This window comes from Camellia sinensis, chromosome 4 (assembly GCF_055761805.1).
Source record: "Camellia sinensis isolate YWXY chromosome 4, ASM5576180v1, whole genome shotgun sequence".
NCBI lineage: Eukaryota > Viridiplantae > Streptophyta > Magnoliopsida > Ericales > Theaceae > Camellia > Camellia sinensis.
The window spans coordinates 159,530,539-159,547,835 of record NC_138964.1 but is presented as its reverse complement, the minus strand read 5'-3'; the positions used below and the strand labels follow the sequence as shown (position 1 = coordinate 159,547,835).

Genomic DNA, 17,297 nt, shown 5'->3' with positions numbered 1-17,297 from the left:
CGTGCTCAGTAGCTCGGTTGAGCGCACGCAGGAGTGTCTGGGTAACCTAAGTCTGCAAAGTAAAAAACAGAGGGGGTTAAAGCACTGATCAACGGACTGTGCTACAATTTAAAAGCAAGGTATAAAAGCCCTACTTCGGCCTCAAAGAACTGGTTCTTTCATCAAAAGGTTTGGTAGCTCGGTTTGAGCAGTTTGCTCGGTAGACCGGTTTAACGTCTAGGGGCAGCTTTCTGAGTTCGGTCTAAAAAACTAAGAAAGCTGGTTTAGCCCCAAGGCCTAAATCGGTTGCAGTGTGAAGAAAGTTACTTCGGTTGAACCCCTTGGGGAACCAAGAAAGCCGGTTTGGCCCCAAAAACTTAGTTCGGTCGACAACCGAGGTTCCTAGTTTGCTATATTCAAAATTCGGTGATCTTATTTCGGCTCAAGAGAGTCAGGCTCTGGTAACCCTTTGAAACTTTTAAGTTCTAGTTCGGTTATTGACTACAGAGATCTACGTATTTGGGGCAAACAGGATCCTAGTTCGGTTGCTATGTGATTTTGGATCTAAGACTGGTTTTTCTACATAACAGTTCATACACGTACAAGTTCTATGGTTTTTTCATGAAAATACAGAAGCAAACCAGAAATGGACAAAATGTTTGCAAAAAACATACGAAACAAGATATACAGGTGCATAAAACGAATGTGAAAGCAAAAAAAAAAAAAAAAAAAAAAAAAAACATGAAGGGAAAGTGGATTTGCTTACCAGGTTAAAGAAGAAGGGACTGAAGTTGAAAATCTGTTGCAGTAAAAGGAAGAACACGAGCAGCAAGAGAGCGGAGAGAGAAGATGAAGGAATAGCAAAAGTGAAGGGACCCTAGCCTCAGGGATTGTTTTTGTTAGAAAGCCCAAAATTTGGGCGGGACTGTTCAAAATTCACGAAGTACGAAAGACGGCGTGACAGCCGTCCTCAGCCTATCAGAATCTGCCACGTGTCATTGGAAAGGGAAGCGTTACAGTCGCTGTGATTGAAGAGACGTTTTGACCGGACATAGTGAAGCCCGAAGTAAAATTAGCTCGGTTGGAGAGCCCGAGGGTTTTTCGCTCGGCTGGAGAGGCTAAAGGGTTTTTAGCTCGGCTGAAAAGGCTTAATAAACTCTAGCTCGGCCAGTAGATTGGTAATCCCAATCATGTTGCGCAGATGGAATTAAGGGGCAATTGAGAGGGTAATTTTTGGGAAAAATTGGGCCGAGCTGCGAGTTGGGCTTTGAGGCCCAAAACGCGAAGGACTAAGTAAAAAGGGCGTAATGGATACTCCGGCCCAGGAGAGCAGGGTTACTCCGGCCTTGGAGAGACAAAGTTACTCCGGCCCAAGGAGGTGAAATTACTTCGGCTCACAAATGATAAAGTTACTTCGGTTAGAGGATTGTAAATGTACTTCGGTCTGGGAGCAACTTGAAGTTATACCGACCTTAGAGGTATACCAGTTTGGGAGTTATACCGGTCGAGAGTCGTTGGTTCGGTCCAAACACACCATGGGTTGAACAGATGAGAAACCGATATAAGGAAGAGTAAAGGGAAGGGCTGAACTAAGGTTAGTTCGGCCTACTTTACCTCGGTCAAATGGTAGTTCGGCCATGGAGAAAACCATCCCACTTGGTTTAAGCAGTGGGGGAGGGTGTAAAAGGATAAGCATTATCCTTAGGAGTATGAATCCTAGGAGGACTCTGCAAGTAGAAATACAAGTCCTACTAGGATTGTGCCACGGGAAACTTATAAAAGCCCACAAACATCACCTTGGAGGAGGTAATTGAACATAATTCTTTCTGAGAGCATAAAACTTTGTCTATTTGTCAAGCTTACTGACTTAGGCATCGGAGAGGTTTCCGGCATACACTCGCCGGCTAGCTTACGTTTGTGTTTTCAGGTGATAAAGCGACGTCGTACGGAGGAGTGTGGACTTGGTCAACAGGATTATACGAGGAGAATTATTTCCTCCCCGTACAATTATATATATATATATATTTGTTTAAATAACATTTTTATAGAACGATAAAGTTCAAATTATCAAAATAAATAATTAGAATTATTCTTTAATTTTAAATGACTTTTTTTCTCCAATTTAATCATTACTTTTAATATATAATGAATATTTATTTTATTCTATTGAAATTAAGTACAAAAGTATCATATATATATATATATATATGAATAAAGGTTGAGACCCCTTTGGGGGTCACCCCCTTGACCCCTTTAGTTTTGATTGGTCAACTTTTCCTTTTTTTTTTTTTTTTTTTTCTCACCCAATCCCCAACCTCCATGTGTGTGAGGGGGATGTGGGGATTGGTGTTCTAAGGGGGTCTAAATCAATGCCCTATATATATATATATATATCAATTACACTTTCATAATTTAAAAGAACGAAAATTGCACTGCATATTGTGTAATATATTTTTTAAAATAATTCATTATATGCATAGATATACATTATTCTTTTGTGATGCATACATTGCAACATATTTCTAAAACTAATTTATATATAGACATATTAAATAATTTAATTTAATTTTATAAACTATAGTAATATTTTACTTTGTTTAGAGTTTTTTTCTCTTCAGATGTGCTTTTTATTAGAGTTTGTGAGTGAAAATGGTATTGTTGAATCATGCTATATATAATGAATGACAAGTGTTTAATTTGAAATTAAACTTTCACAAAAACACAAAATAAAAAATGAAATTTTTATTGATAAATCCCATTTAGAAGTGTTTTAACCCAAGAAGTTCATCAAGAAATTTTTTAACCCATTTAGTCTCATGTATGTATAGTTTTATTCCATAAAGTCCTTTTTCTTGATTTACACTATTTTCTTGGACACTTATGCCCTTATATTTAATTTTGATACCCTTATAAATATTTTTTGAACGGTTAGCAATTTTATGATGTGAACATTCATATTTTAAAATTCACATTGGTAGGAATGTAAAATTGGCCTGTGGGCGACCCGAAACCCGCTCGCGAGCCGGGGCAAGCCCGGCCCGTTGACAATGTGAATATTTACATTGACATGTTAACATTCACATTAATAGGAGTGTAAAATTGGCCCGCGTCCCGTGGCGACGCGAAACCTGCCGACGGCCCATGGGCGGCCCGGGGCGGGCCCGGTCCGGCCCGTTGACAATGTGAATATTCACATTGACATGTTAACATTCACATTGATAAGAGTATAAAATTGGCCCGCGGCCCATGGGTGGCCAAAAGCCCCCCTCCCGGCGGCCCGGGGCGGACTCGGTCCGGCCCGTTGACAATGTGAATATTCACATTGACATGTTAACATTCACATTGATAGGAGTGTAAAATTAGCCCGCCCCCTTGGCTGCCCGAAACCTGCCTACGGCCGTGGGCTGCCCGGGACGAGCCCGACCCAGCCTGTTAACAATGTGAGTATTCACATTGACATGTTAACATTCACATTGATAAGAGTATAAAATTGGCCAGCGGCCCAGGGCGGGCCCGACCCGGCCGTTGACAATGTGAATATTCATATTGACATGTTAACATTCACATTGATAAGAGTGTAAAATTGGCCCGCGGCCCGAAGCCCGACCGCAGCCCGACCCGTGACATTGTGAATATTCACATTGACATGTTAACATTAACATTGATAGGAGTGTAAAATTTGTCCGCTGCCCGAAGCTTGCCCGCTGCCCGGGGTAGGCCCGGCCCGGCCCGGCCCGTTGACAATGTGAATATTCACATTGACATGTTAACATGCACATTAATAGGAAAGTAGAATTGGTCCGCGGCCAGTGGGTTGCCCAAAGCCTGCCCACGGCCTGGGGCAGGCTCGTTTGGGTCCGGCTCCGAGCCGGTGGGTCGAGCCTCGGGTTGGGCCGATGGGCCTGGGCCTAGCCTCAGGCTTGGGTCGGGCTTGGGTGGGCCTGGCCATTTTTTTAATTCTTTTTAATTTTTTCTACCAAAATTTTATTATTTTTCACAAAAAAAGACACTAGACCTCGGACCGAGCCTTGAATGGGCCTTAACCGGGCCGATGGGCCGGGCTGGGCTTCAAAGTGATGGCCCAGGCCCTAGCCTAGGGTCTCGAACTAGGCTCGAGCCCGGGCCCAAACGAGCCTTTCCCGAGCCGCAAGCGGGCTTCGAGTAGCCTACGTTCTTTTTTACTATTCCATTAAGTCCTATTTGAGGTAAGAAGACCAAAATACCATTTTCATCTACTTATATTCTATTTAGTCCACATTATTTTCTTATGTTTCAATAAGTCCTATGGGAGACATAATTACCAAAATACCCATAATGTGAATGTTCGCATCGTCAATGTGAATGTTCATATCATCAATGCGTAGAGGCCCGGGCCGGCCCATATCGAGCCTCGTGGGTGTCCGAAAAAATCCAAGCCGGCCCGGCCCGACCCACAAGCCAAAAAATTAGGCCCAGGCCCTAGCCTTAGCACAAGGGTATTCGGGCTTTGGACGGGCCGATGGATCGAGCCTCGGGTCGGGCCAGTGGGCTTGGGCCTAGCCTCGAGCTTAGGTCGGGCTTGGTCGGGCCTGGTCATTTTTTTTAATTCTTTTTCATTTTTTCAATCAAAATTTTATTATTTTCCACAAAAAAAGACATTGCGCCTCGGGCGGGCTGGGCCTCGGACCGAGCCTTGAATGGGCCTTAAGCGGGCTGATGGGCCGGGCCAGGTTTCAAAGTGATGGCCTAGGGTCTCGGACATGCTCGGGCCCGAACCCAAACTAGCCTGCCTCGGGTCGTGGGCGGGCTTTGGGCAGCCCACGAGCCGCGAGCCAATTCTACATTCCTATCAATGTGCATGTTAACATATCAATGTGAATATTCACATTGTCAACGGGCCGGGCCTATCCCGGGCCGCGTGCAAGCTTCAGGTAGCGGGCAAATTTTGCACTCCTATCAATGTTAATGTTAACATGTCATGTGAATATTCACATTATCACGGATCGGGCCAAGCCTGCCTCGGACTGCGGTCGGGCTGCGGGCCGCCCACGGGCTACGGGCCAATTTTACGCTCTTATTAATGTAAATGTTAACATGTCAATGTGAATATTCACATTGTTAACGGGCCCGGTCGAGCCCGCCCTGGGCAGCTGGCCAATTTTATATTTTTATCAATGTGAATGTTAACATGTCAATGTGAATATTCACATTGTCAACAGATCGGGCCGGGCCTGCCCCGGGCCCCCCATGGGCCGTGGGCGGGTTTCGAGCAGCCACGAGGCGCGGGCTAATTTTATACTCTTATCAATGTGAATGTTAACATGTCAATGTGAATATTCACATTGTCAACGGGCCGGGGGCGGGTCCGCCCCGGGCCGCGGGCGGGATTTTGGCCGCCTATGGGCCGCGGGCCAATTTTGTACTCTTATCAATGTGAATGTTAACATGTCAATGTGAATATTCACATTGTCAACGGCCGGACCGGGCCGATCCTGGGCCGCGGGTGGGTTTCGCGTCGCCACGGAACACGGGCCAATTTTACACTCCTATTAATGTGAATGTTAACATGTCAATGTGAATATTCACATTGTTAACGGGTCGGGTCCGCCCCAGCCTGACTCGAATTTTTCCGAGCACCCACGAGGATCGACATAGGCCGGGCCCCTACATATTGACGATATGAACATTCACATTGGCAGTGTGAACATTTACATTAGAGGTATTTTGGTAATTATGTCACCCATAGGACTTATTGAAACACAAGAAAATAATGTGAACTAAATAGAATATAAGTAGATGAAAAAGGTATTTTGGTCTTCTTATCTCAAATAGGACCTAATGGAATAATCAAAAACAATATGAGTTAGATAGAATAAAACTCTTAGAAAGTGGATTTATCAAAAAAATTCCATAAAAATCAACTGTACAAAAATTATGTTATATAGTATTTCTCTTTTTAGTCCAGTTTGAAAATTTCAACACGTCAAACCTTAAAAAATAATTTCTAAGAAACTAATTATGGTAATTTTCTTTGTTATTACACACTCTAGTCCAAAAACTATTTGGCTGTTTCTAATTTTTAATCTTTAAACTTACAAAAAATGAAAATGAGGAAACATAAAAACCAACAAAAACAAAGCATTATCTATTTCATTTCGAGTAACACTAGCCATCATGAAAGAATCATCGTGAAAAGTTTTATGAAAATTCTCAACTTTTTTTTTTTTTTTTGATTAGCAAAGAAAAAAGAAACTTTTATTGATGAAATGAGCAAATACAAATTATACAATCAACAAAAACCATCAATAAAAGAAGGAATACAATCAATATGAAAATTCTCAACTCTTGAATTAAATATTTAATAAAACACTAATCAAAGGATAAAAAATCTTCATGAATCATTTCATAATATTTTTTTCATGATCCTTAATATTATTCATTTATAATCTCTAAATTTCCAAACACAAACATTTAGTTGCTGTGAAAATAAGAAAATACTTGAGACCCCATTTTTTTTAGACCCCCAAACTTAACATCAACACAACAGCTAATACTAAACCTAAATTAATTAGTAAACTTTATGTCATACATTGCTCTAAACTAATAAAATAAAAATTACTGTCCTAATAAGTAATAAAAATCGAATCTATAACAAAAACTTAAAAAGACAAAGTACCCTAACAAACATCAAACCATGCTAAATTTAATTTAAAAATTAAACTTTAAATTTAAAAAAGAAAAGAAAAGAAAAGAGCAACAATGGGATTGATCAAGCCTAAAATTAATCTAAGGGTAGCCTTTGTATCTCTGGTATCGACTCGATCGGTTGTTCCTGAGAGCACAGCAACCGATAGAGTAGAGGATGATGACGAACACGAGAACACCGGCATTGATCATAGCAAGCAGCCTCCACTCTTTCCTGATGTTGGCCAGAATCCCGGCCTTGCACGACTTGCAGTTGTAGCACAACACCGACTGGTCGTTACTCCACGCCGTGCAATCGCTGTCGGGCACTGCTGGGCCCGTTTTCGGGACTGTCCAGAAGGTTGCATTCTTGAACTCCAATCCACAGTAAGATGGCGGCTTGCAGCAACCAGACTGCATAGGAAAAAAGAAAGAAAGAAAAAAATGCAAACCCTAATTGTTACCATAAACAAGTTAAAAAGTACATAAAATTTTGAATTTTTTTTTTTTTGCATTATAAAATTATAAATAAAATTAGACTAGTTTGTAATTGTACGATTTTAGGGAGATTTGATAAATGAATAAGATTTGACGAGTTTGTAAACTATTTGGCAGTTCTCTATCATTATAACTGTATAGTAGTTATTTTATGAACATTTTTATTTTTATTATTAAAAAAAAATCAAAATTTTTGAGTTTGGTGTTTTATGTAAATATAGTGTCTTATCAAATTGTTTGTGAATAATTAATATTGGAAAATGAGTAATTAGTGCTCCCACTAATGATGTGACAATAAGTCCTACTATAAATGATTTGATGTTTTGGTCTTGGTGTTATATTTTTTTTCTTTTTTTATTGAGTGTCATGTCATTAGTGGTCTTTTTAAAAACCTAAAATTACTTTCTTTTTTTATTGAGTGTCATGTCATTAGTGGTCTTTTTAGAGACTTAAAATTAGTAGTCTCTATCATTGTTGATTAATATTTGTGATAATACATACAGACAATCAAATTCCAAGAGAGAACACAAAAAAGAAGGATAGACCATCAATAAATTTTTTTTTTTTTTTTTTTTTGATCGGCAGTTGACAAAATATTCAAAGAACTACAAATACAGAAATGAAAAACACGTAAACAAAAAAAAAAAAAAAAAAAAAAAGAGAAGATATATGTGAATATTTTGTGAGATCTACTAATAAAAATTTATTCATATACATACAGTGTCCGATTCTTTCTGTGCTCAACAAAATCGTAACCCTAAAGCAAGAAGAAAGAGTACCTCGGTGGGAGACAAGTTTCTCTTGTCGAAATCAGCAGCAGTTTCATGAGGATTCCCTCCGAGCCTCGAACAAACATGGGCATCAACCAAACAACTCTTAACCTTATCCCAATTCGTCCCATTCACCACATACATCTGCAACCAATTGGAGTAATCCCCGAGCCGGTACTCCTTATACCCTCTCCCCGATACGGCCTTCCCTATCCCCTTATTCGTAACCAATATCGCGAAAACCGAGAAACACATCAATGCAATAATGAACAAGAACATCACAACCAAGTAAATCCATAGCACGAACTGGACGCGACAACACGAGCCGATCAATCCAAACAAGGACACAACAAAGAGAGCCAATCCGATATAGAGAAGAGGCTTTTGGATCACTTTCTGGCAAATTGAGGCTGGGTGGGTTGAGAACCAAATAGAGCCTCCGATGGCGGCGATAGAGATGAGAAGCGTTATTAGATTGAAGAAAGCGATGAAGGTATTGCTCATACGCACCATGATTCAGGAATTTGTGATGACGATGGAGATTTGAAATTGAATTAAAACCCTACCGATCCGATGGAGACGGTGATGGTGTCTGTATCTATATGTATATGTATGATTTTCTCGGAAAATTTAGAGAGAGAGAGAGAGATGGGAGAGAAACGGTGTGTTGTAACTGCTTTTTATATAGAACGAGGACGACAACGTAGCAAGCGCTTGTATATGGATTTCAAATTTTGTATGATTGACCCTCATGTTGTGGTGATTTACGGGAATGCCATTGTCTAGTAGGAGTGAGCATGGTCCATATTGGATAAAATCAGGACCAATCCGTTAACTACGGTTTCTGAAAAATTGGAACCAATTCAATCCGTTTAAATCACAGAACCAATCCGAACTAATCCATTTAAATACGGATTGGATCGGTTTAGGACCACGGATTCACATAATTAAATAACAAAAATATATATATATAACACTTTAATTTTATAAAAATATAAACATAGCTATATCAGTTCCATAATAGCAACATATTTTTCTATAATAGTGACATACTGTTCTTGAATTTAAACAACCATAAGAAAATACAAACAAAAATAATAAAATAAGATATTATACGGTTTTAGGTTTGAGTTTAGATTTTATATAGAATAAGAGAAGATACTATAGGGGAGGATGTATAATAAAAATATAGACTATTTGTATACGGTACGGATCGGTTCCAATCCGGAACCGTGGGGTTCAATCCGGAACCAATCCGTAGACTACGGATTTTTAATTCTTCAATCCGGAATCGAACAACGGATTCAAAAAACCAATCCAAACCTATCGGATTGAACTGGACTAGATCGGATTACGGATTTCACGGATTCCTTACTCAGCCCTATTGTCTAGTCCAATTAGGACACCAAGGATCCTCTAGAGTGTTTTTTTTTTAAAGTTTCCTAAATTGTGTGGTTGAGATTTAATGCTGAAAAATTAATGTGACTTGTCATTAAATTTCAACCACACAATGCACTACTCTAGAAAACTTTAAGAAAAAAAAACTCTTCGGGTTTTGGGCTTTGCATCCACGTGGGCCTGTCTTGCGGATAATTATTAGTTCGTCTCGAAGCATATCATATCTCACACATTTTAATTTATCATGTCTTTTATATCTTTCAATTATTCAATATAAATTTGTTGGTTCTATTATTTTCACTAATCACGATATTATTGGAGCACTACGTGGTGGTGTCTCAAGACCATCCAATAACTTCTCATGTCTTGTTCACTTAACTTAATATTCCGTTTATTTAGGCATTTTTTATAGATTTTTTTTGGGTAGTGGAATGAAATGGAGATGGAGGTGGTGCCATTGTGGTGAGATAGTGACAGTGGTGATAGTGACGATGACGGTAGTAGTGGCTGTGGTGATGGTGATGTAATATGAAGGTGAGAGTGATGGTGGTACTATGATGACATTAATAAGAATTTAGTTTGAAAAATATTTGTTGTCTTTTAAAAGTGAAAAAATAGTTTTTGCCCATATAAGCTTGTTTTCTATTGACTATAAAAAATATTTGTATTTGACTTTCGTTTTTCATTATATCAAACACTAGAAAATACGGAAATATTTTCTACCCAAATAAACGAAGCATAAGTCTGGTCAAGATAAAAATGGTGAAAGTGAGTGAAATGGAAAAAAATAATAATTTTTTTCCGAATTTATTTAGCATGAAAGTGGTGAAAGTTATAAGAAAATTATTGTTTTGTACAAATTATGATAGAATGATTACTAAACTTCTAGTTTCTTGTAAAAAATACATAACAATACTAGAAAGTTTAAATTTGTTAATATGAAAAAATATATTTTCTTTTCTTTCACTCCACTTTCTAACACTTTCACTTCTCATTATTTATTTATTTCTAAACAAACGGAACATTAAGGCCAAGTTTAGGGTATGTAAAAAAAGTCAAAAAGTAAAAAAGTTGCTCAAAAAGTTAAAAAAGTTAACACTATTAATAAAAAGTCAACAATTACGGCTACACAACTCCCAATCTTAATTTTCCTCTACAAACCAATTTTTACAATTTTTTATTACATATTTTTTCATGAAAAATCAAAAAGTTAACCTAAACATCTATATTTTTCCCCTTAACTTTTTAGTCTAAAAAGACAAAAAGTGAACTTATTTAGAACACCCCAAACAACTCTTAAATATACAAAATTTTTATATAATTTTTTTGGGATAAATAAATTACACTTTTTCACCCTTTAATTTCCGTTTAAATTTTATGGTAGTCATTTATCTTTTAATTATAACAATTAATTTTTAGATTTTAGCCATTGTTTCAACCTAGAAGTGGTCAAGGGATTGCCATGTAAGGATGCTTAAAAGGTGTTAAAGGAAAAAAGTTTACACTTTTCACTCTGTAATTATCATTTAAGGGCGAATTTGCAATATGATTAAAAGTTAATTTTTGACTTTTGAACATATTTTGAGTCACAGTATCTTTTTATTTTTTTACATATATTTTTTTTAAATAAGTCAAAAAAATCTAAAAGTCAACTTTTAACTAACTTCTCAAAACAATTCAAGTTTGAAAATATTATTTGAAAAATGCTATGAGTCTCAAATTTTCTACCAAATAAATGATTAAATGTCTTATATGGGTGTGTGGTCCACAAAATTGTAGACTCCACACCCATGTAAGACAAATTGCGGACCCTACACACATTTGATTATTTATTTGGTAAAAAATTTAGTATCCCTAACATTATTCATATTATTTACACATAAAATTTATGTACAAAACGTACCAAAACTCACATACGGGTGGGTCTCATATAGGTCCCACATGTGTGGGCCCCACCTTCATGTGAGAGTTTCTGTATATCTTGACAACTTTTCTGTGCATGTAACATTGTTGTTTAAATTTTATTTTAGTTATTCACATTTTAATTTTCACTAAAATTTTAAATGGTGGAATAATAGAAGGCCTACATCAAAACTTGGGTTGAAATATGAGGATTTAATTGTTACAATCAAGATGTGAGAGACCAAAATGAAATTAAGTCAAAGTTAATGGATGAAAAAAATGAAATTTAGTTATAAATAATAATAAAAAAATGATGTGATAATGGTGTACGAATTTTTTGTTTGAGTAATGATTAAGATCCTCACCCCCACAAGATCTTATAAATCTGGATCATTCATGATGTAGATCCTATAAATACATGAGTAGGCCCTACACATACATAGCGGGCCAAGATCACTTTAGTAGTGTGGGGGTCATCCCCAAAGGGGGCCAATCATTTTCCTTTTTGTTTATATAACATTACTGTTTTAAAATTATGACTTTATCTTTATGTAATGAGTTTTTTAACTTTCAATAAATTGGTATAAATAAGACACATCATTCTATAAAAAAATTTATATATAAATAATTTATATTTATATGGTAAACCAAAAGCCCTGTGTTGGATTTGGATTGTTTGCATTAATTTCATCATTAATATAATGAGGCTTAAAATGATAATAATAGCATCAATGAGTAACCATCCAAGTAATTATTTTCAAATATGGAGAAAAAAATAAACATTATTGGGTTATGGTGTGTTTGTTTGAACGGACTAAACAAAAGAGGATTGGAATTCACTGGATTATTAGTCTTGGGATACATTGTCCTGGACTATTAGTTGAACTGGATTTATATCACATGTTTGTTTAGTCATGAGATTAGATTTCAGGAAAGAACTATTTGGTTGGATAGGATATCAATCCTATATTTGTTTGAGATATTATGGAAAAAGATAAATGCTCAAATGACTATTTTACACTTTTCAATTATTTACTAAGTAATAGCAATATTAAACATATTTTTAATATTTTAATTATTTTTAACTAGATTAAATAAAAATTTATTTTATTTTATTTTTTTACACAATTAAGTAAATTTATTTTTTAAAAATTAAATAAATAAAATAACAATAAAAATATATGTTATTTTTTTAAATAAAATTTCAAATAAACTTATTTTAAAAAATAATAATAATTAAATAATGAAATTAAATAAAACATCCATTAAAATTTAAATAATGAAATTAAATAAAATATAAACAAAATTTTAAAATAAAATATCTATAAAAAATTATTTTAAAAAATTAAATAAAATTATTTTATTTTTAAATTGAGACATTTAAATTTTATTGAATTTTACTAAATATAATACATAATTAAATAGTCAAGAATGAAAATGGTCATTCAGCACCTAATCTCATATCCCCTTATCCCTCCATTTGTGTCCCACCCACACCATAAGATACAATAGTCCAATAGATTTGGGACTAATAGTCCATTATAAAAATTTTGAACCAAACAACGGATTATTAGTCTGAATAGACTAATAGTCCAATCCCACCCCTCAATCCCTCAAATCAAACACCACCTATGAGTAAGAATCAAGAAATGTGTATCTGTTATTAAAAAAACACATGAGGGCAAAAACGAAGCAAACCAAAAAAAACATGAAAATTTGTTTTTTGAGATTATAATGCAATCAGTGTACGTGTGTTTTATTAGATTTAGATATAGGTTTAGATGTGTCATTTGTGTACTTCTAATGGAACTCTAACATCACATTTTCGCGTGCTAATAAAACACAAACAGATAGATGTAAGTTTGCATGAATTAATAAGGGTTCGATATTTAAGGGATTTGTATTAAAAGTTTTGAGATCTTGAATTTTATGCCCAAATCAATTTTACTTTTGCTCTTATCATAAAAAGTCTCTGACCTGGACTCTTTTATTTTTCTTTTTTAACAACAACAAATGAAGGTTTATTTATTTATTTATTTAGATTGGATCAAATGAAGGTTATATACTATATAATTTAGAGTAAATTAGTAATAAAGACCAGGCCCAGCCCTGAGGGCAGGCCAAAGAGGCCTGCGCCTTGGGTCCCAGATTTGGGCTAAAAATAGGGTCCCAAAATATGATTTTGTGTTTTAGATATAAAAAAAAAAAATCCACATATTATAAACCCAATTGAACATAAGGCCAAAAAAATATATATATATCATAATAGAGGCCCAGTGAACATGGGCCCAAAAACAAAAAACACATCATAATATACCCACGTGAGAAGAATGAATTCACATGGGTCACTTAAAGAAACACATCTCTGTCTCTCGAATTGGACTGCTCTCTCTCTTGCATTAGACTGATGAAGATGAAACCGTGTGAGTCTTCAGTCCTCTCCTCTCCTCCATATTTGACGGACGTTGAGCATTAACGATTTTGGGTATCAAAACCGTGACTCTCTCTCTCTCTTTCTCTCTCTCTCTCTCTCTCTCTCTCTATATATATATATATATATATATCACATTTAAATGGAAGAAGTTTTTGCCCTAATTTTTTTCCTAATTTTTCCCTTAATTTCTTGCCCTATATAATTTGTTCTTTAAATTAGAAAATTACCTAATTTATATGCTTTAGTGAAAGTCTATAATTTTTGTTATGCTCTAATTCTGAAAGTATATTATTTGCAGAGATCAGTGATTGTGAATTTGTGTGGATTTGTGATTATATAGAGTAGTCATGCCTCCTAGGAAGTATATTTCTGGATGTGAAAAAAGAAAAAAGAAGCAAAAATTAAAAAAAATTATTCAATCTCAATCAGAAGCGTTTGATAAATTTTTTGGTAGCAAGAAACAAATAGAAAATTCATGTTTGGTTGATGAAGATTTGGTAATTGAAGAACTTAATCAATGTAATGAGAATGATAATGAAGATTTGGGTGTTGAAGAGCCTATTGAATGTTTGAATGAGAATGACAATGAAGATTTGGTGAATGAGAAAGCCACTAAAAGTGAAGATTTTAATACTGAATATGGACCTTTAAATATTAATGACCCAAGTAATTGGGACAAGATTGATCAGAATTTCAGAGATTTATTAGTTAAAAGAGGCCCTATAAGAAGTAATATTGTCCATTTTCCAAGAGATGACAAGGATAGACATTTCTCCTCTACATATTACATTCGAAATTTATCAAATGAAGAGAAGCAAGATAAGAAATGGCTAGTATATTCAGATGCTTCAAACAAAGTATTTTGCTTTTGTTGTAAGTTGTTTAAGGAAGATGGGAACAAGACTCAGTTGGCTACTAATGGATTTAAAGATTGGAAGAATCTAGGTCACAGGCTTAGAAGTCATGAAACTAGCAATAAGCACATTACTTGTATAAGCAAATGAATTGAATTGGAAAAAAGATTGTAAAAGAATGAAACAATTGATAAATGTGTTCAAGAACAAATCAATAGGGAGAGAGAACATTGGAAAAAGGTGTTACTAAGGATAATTGCTGTTGTGAGAACTCTTTCTAAAAATAATTTAGCGTTTCGTGGAGACAATGAGAAGATTTATCAAGAAAGAAATGGAAACTTTTTAAGTTTAATTGAAATGATTGCTCAATTTGATTCGGTAATGCAAGACCACCTTCATCGCATTGAAAGGAATGAAATTCATTACCATTATCTTGGTCACAAAATCCAAAATAAATTGATATAGATGTTAGCGGGTGAGATCAAAAGTACAATTGTGAAAAGAATCAAAGAAGTGAAATATTTTTCAGTTATTCTTGATTGTACTCCAGATGTTAGTCATGAAGAACAAATGTCTCTTGTAATAAGATACGTGGATGTTTCAGCTAATCAAGTAAAGGTGGAAGAGTTTTTTTTAGAATTTTTAAAGGTGGATGACACATCAGGATTGGGTCTTTTTAATGTACTTAAAGAGGTATTGTACACACTCCAACTTGATATTGGTGATATAAGAGGGCACGGATATGATAATGACTCTAACATGAAAGGGAAACACAAAGGTGTACAGAAAAAGCTACTTGAAATAAATCCTACAGTATTCTACACACCATGTGGTTGTCATAGTCTTAACCTTGCACTTTGTGATATGGCTAACTCTTGTCCCAAAGCTATCTCTTTTTTTGGAGTGTTACAATGTATATATTTATTGTTTTTATCTTCTACAAAGCGGTGGAAAGTTTTCAAAGATCATGTGGAATGTCTTACATTGAAGCCATTGTCACAAACAAGGTGGGAAAGTCGCGTTGAAAATGTTAAAGCAATAAGATATCAAGCTCCACAAATAAGAGATGCTTTAAATCATTTGGAAAATCTTGGTGAACCCCACAATACAAAGAGTGAAGCTGAGTCTTTAGCAATATATGAAATTGAGAATTTTGAATTTTTGCTTGGCATGATTATTTGGCACAATTTATTGTTTGGAGTTAACTCAGTTAGCAAAATATTTCAAAGGGAAGACATGCATATTGATGTTGTTATAATTCAATTAAAATGACTCATTACCTTTCTTAAAAAAGTATAGAGAAACTGGATTTTTGGATGCCATGATTGAGGCAAAAAAAGTTGCTACTCTAACGGAAATTGATCCAGTATTTCGTGAAAAGTGTGTCATTCGTATAAAGAAGCAATTTGATGAGAATGTTAGTGAAGAGGTGACACAAACTATTGAAGAATCTTTTAGAGTTAATTACTTTATGTATATAATTGATTAAGCTCTTTCTTCACTTAAGAGTAGGTTTGAACAATTTCAAGTCTATGAGGAAAATTTTGGATTTTTGTTTGATTTGAAAAAGTTGAGTTCTACCAACAAGGAATGTTTGAAGAGTTATTGTGTTAATCTTAAAGATTTTCTGAAACATGATGAACTTTCTGATATTGATGGAAGAGATCTATTTTCAGAGTTGAATGTCTTGAAAAAAGTTTTACCGGAAGGAATCAAAAGGCCAATTAAAGTATTAAATTATCTGAAAACAATGGATGGTTGTTTCCCAAAGGCATGGATTGTGTATAGAATTTTGTTAACTATAGCTGTTACAGTGGCCTCTGGAGAAAGAAGTTTTTCAAAGTCGAAGTTAATCAAATCCTACATTCGGTCAACTATGTCACAAGAAAGATTGAATGGGTTAGTTTTTTTATCCATTGAAAATGATATGGTGGATAAATTCGATTATGCAAGCTTCATTAGTGATTTTACAACTAAAAATGTTAGAAGAGTAATGTTTATGAGATAGTTGGTTCAATTGTCACTACAAGAAAAAGCATTTTTGCCGACCACTTTTAGCTACCAAAACTAATTTAGTTGCCAAAAGTCACGGAATTGGCTACCAAAAATAATATTAGTCGGCAAAAGTCAACTTTTTAGCTACTAATTTTTTTTAGTAGGGGAATGTTGATTATTGGCTACTAAAAAAAATTTAGTAGCTAAAGATATTACAATTGGCGACTCAAACAATTTTTAGTAGCTAAACATATGACAATTGGCGACTAAATAAAAATTTAGTAGCCGTAGAGGTACCTTTCGCTACTAAATTGTTTGGTAGCCGAATGAAAAAAAAAAATTAATTTTTAATCTTTCCCGACCACACTTTTGGTCGCCAAATGTCAAGTTTCGGTGACAAAATTTCCTTTAGTCGCTGTATACCTACTTTCGGCTACTAAATTGTTTGGTAGCCGAATGAAAATAAAAAAAATTAATTTTTAATCTTTCCCGACTAAACTTTTGGTCACCAAATGTCAAGTTTCGGTGACAAAATTTCCTTGAGTCGCTGTATACCTACTTTCGGCTACTAAATTGTTTGGTAGCCGAATGAAAATAAAAAAATTAATTTTTAATCTTTCCCAACCAACTTTTGGTCGCCAAATGTCAAGTTTCGGCGACAAAATTTCTTTTAGTCGCTATATACCTACTTTCGGCTACTAAATTGTTTGGTAGCCGAATGAAAATAAGAAAATTAATTATTTTTATTTTTATTTTTATTAAGAGGTTGTACACCCACCATCCAAAAATATTAATATCTTATTT

At 35.1% G+C, this 17,297-nt stretch overlaps 2 protein-coding genes across 2 annotated transcripts; one reads left to right on the top strand and one right to left on the bottom strand.

Moving 5' to 3' along the window:
- Window positions 1-6,533: 6,533 nt before the first annotated feature.
- TET12 (tetraspanin12) lies at window positions 6,534-8,560 on the bottom strand. Its single transcript, XM_028226218.2, has 2 exons — window positions 7,920-8,560; window positions 6,534-7,056 (listed from the first exon to the last, which is right to left on the bottom strand). Exons 1-2 carry the CDS (start codon window positions 8,421-8,423, stop codon window positions 6,745-6,747), a joined length of 816 nt encoding a protein of 271 aa, XP_028082019.2. The 5' UTR covers window positions 8,424-8,560; the 3' UTR covers window positions 6,534-6,744.
- A 5,431-nt stretch (window positions 8,561-13,991) lies between these two features.
- Window positions 13,992-16,506, top strand: LOC114283419 (uncharacterized). The gene is made up of 6 exons (XM_082923780.1): window positions 13,992-14,005; window positions 14,099-14,634; window positions 14,791-14,876; window positions 14,964-15,707; window positions 15,793-15,915; window positions 16,006-16,506. The coding sequence occupies exons 1-6, from the start codon at window positions 13,992-13,994 to the stop codon at window positions 16,504-16,506; spliced, it is 2,004 nt and encodes a 667-aa protein (XP_082779906.1).
- Window positions 16,507-17,297: the final 791 nt, after the last annotated feature.

Bases quoted from the DNA above. Each gene is read 5' to 3' on its own strand.
- TET12 (XM_028226218.2), bottom strand. From the start codon at position 8,423: ATGGTGCGTATGAGCAATACCTTCATCGCTTTCTTCAATCTAATAACG. The intron at 7,057-7,919 runs GTACTCTTTCTT...TTTCCTATGCAG, and splicing joins GAAACTTGTCTCCCACCGAG to TCTGGTTGCTGCAAGCCGCC.
- LOC114283419 (XM_082923780.1), top strand. The intron at 14,877-14,963 runs GTAATGCAAGAC...AAATTGATATAG, and splicing joins TGATTGCTCAATTTGATTCG to ATGTTAGCGGGTGAGATCAA. The intron at 15,916-16,005 runs GTTAGTGAAGAG...TCTTCACTTAAG, and splicing joins AGAAGCAATTTGATGAGAAT to AGTAGGTTTGAACAATTTCA.